Source organism: Sphaeroforma arctica (assembly GCF_001186125.1).
Source record: "Sphaeroforma arctica JP610 unplaced genomic scaffold supercont1.7480, whole genome shotgun sequence".
Taxonomy (NCBI): domain Eukaryota; class Ichthyosporea; order Ichthyophonida; genus Sphaeroforma; species Sphaeroforma arctica.
Window position 1 is genome coordinate 1 of NW_014033078.1, and position 1,418 is coordinate 1,418.

General features: G+C 37.9%; 1 protein-coding gene across 1 annotated transcript; it reads right to left on the reverse strand.

The window, feature by feature from the left end:
- Positions 1 to 200: 200 nt before the first annotated feature.
- Positions 201 to 1,235, reverse strand: SARC_16158 (hypothetical protein; the record flags this gene model as incomplete). Its single annotated transcript, XM_014289732.1, has 2 exons — positions 201 to 347; positions 1,075 to 1,235. Coding segments are annotated over 2 exons (308 nt in total), but the record flags the coding sequence as incomplete, so codon positions are not given.
- Positions 1,236 to 1,418: the final 183 nt, after the last annotated feature.

The following is a 1,418-nucleotide window of genomic DNA, read 5'->3' on the forward strand; positions in this document are numbered from 1 at the left end:
CTAACTAACTAACTACTACTACACGAACTACACACACACACACACACACACACACACACACAACTATATATATATATATATACTATATATATATATATATATATATATATATTATATATAATATAATATATATATATATATATATATATATATATAACAGCCTACTACTCCAATATGCTCACATAATCCTCGACACTTACGCTCTATCTTCTCGCCGCGGCCCAGCACATCCTGTATATTCTGAGTCATGATACGCTGCACGTCTTGTAATTCGTTGTTGAGTTTGTTGAGGTTGCGGTTGGCACGGGAGTCCATGTACTGTCGCTTGAGTCTCTGGATGGTCGTGTCTGTGTGTAGATGTGTGTGTGCGTGTGAGAAAGTCAGTTGGTATGACCTTTCATGACATACGCCTGCGTGTATTTGTGTGTGCTGTGGCATTCACCGACATTGTATACAACACAGCCCCAGGAAGGGTACGAAAAACAAACCCAGAAAAGATATAAACGAGCATGTAATCGGAAGAGACATGAATGGCAATGACGACAATATTGCTTACTGTACTCGCGCGACTACTGCACATATGCTCATATACGGCGATCAATCAATAGACTAGCACAACCAGTCAGGCATGATACCACCACAGACCACACGCACACCGTTGGTAGTGACCTCTTGGATTGGCGGGTTCAATGGTTAGCAACAGAGTATGTGTGTGAATTGAAAACGTTTAACATGCGATAAACACGGGGTTGACGCATAATAGCAGACTAAAGTGGTCAGTCGAATGGTGGTAGAGCATTAACGCAATCGTTCAGGTAAACACATACAGATAATGCATGTATACTGGAAAGAATACAAATACTTGTCATCACTTTCGGCACCGCACACATGCGCATAGAGAATAAAATATGGGGTATATATATATATATGTTCATACACAGACACAGACACAGACACAGATACACAATATATATATATATATATATATATATCTATAGATAAAATATATAGATATAGATATATAGGATATATATATATATATATATATGCATATTTTGACAATTGCAAACTGACCGAATGAGATGAACGCGTATGGACGGGCAGCGGTTCCAATCTCATTTGCGTATGCTTGGTAGAATTCTTTTTGAACCTCCTCCAGGTATGAGAAGGCGAGCTTCTTAGGATAGGACTTCTCGCATAGTACCAGATAGCACACACCCATTTCAATTAAGTAGCTGTGTGATGTGATAATATATTGAATAATCAATTCTTTGCGTGAGGTAGTAAGATTGAAAACTAGTTCGTTTAATGTGGTATTCCTATAGCTAACTATTTGACTAAACGCACGTTTATATATATATATATATATATATATATGTGTGTGTGTGTGTGCGTGTGTGTGTGTGTGGTGTGTGTGT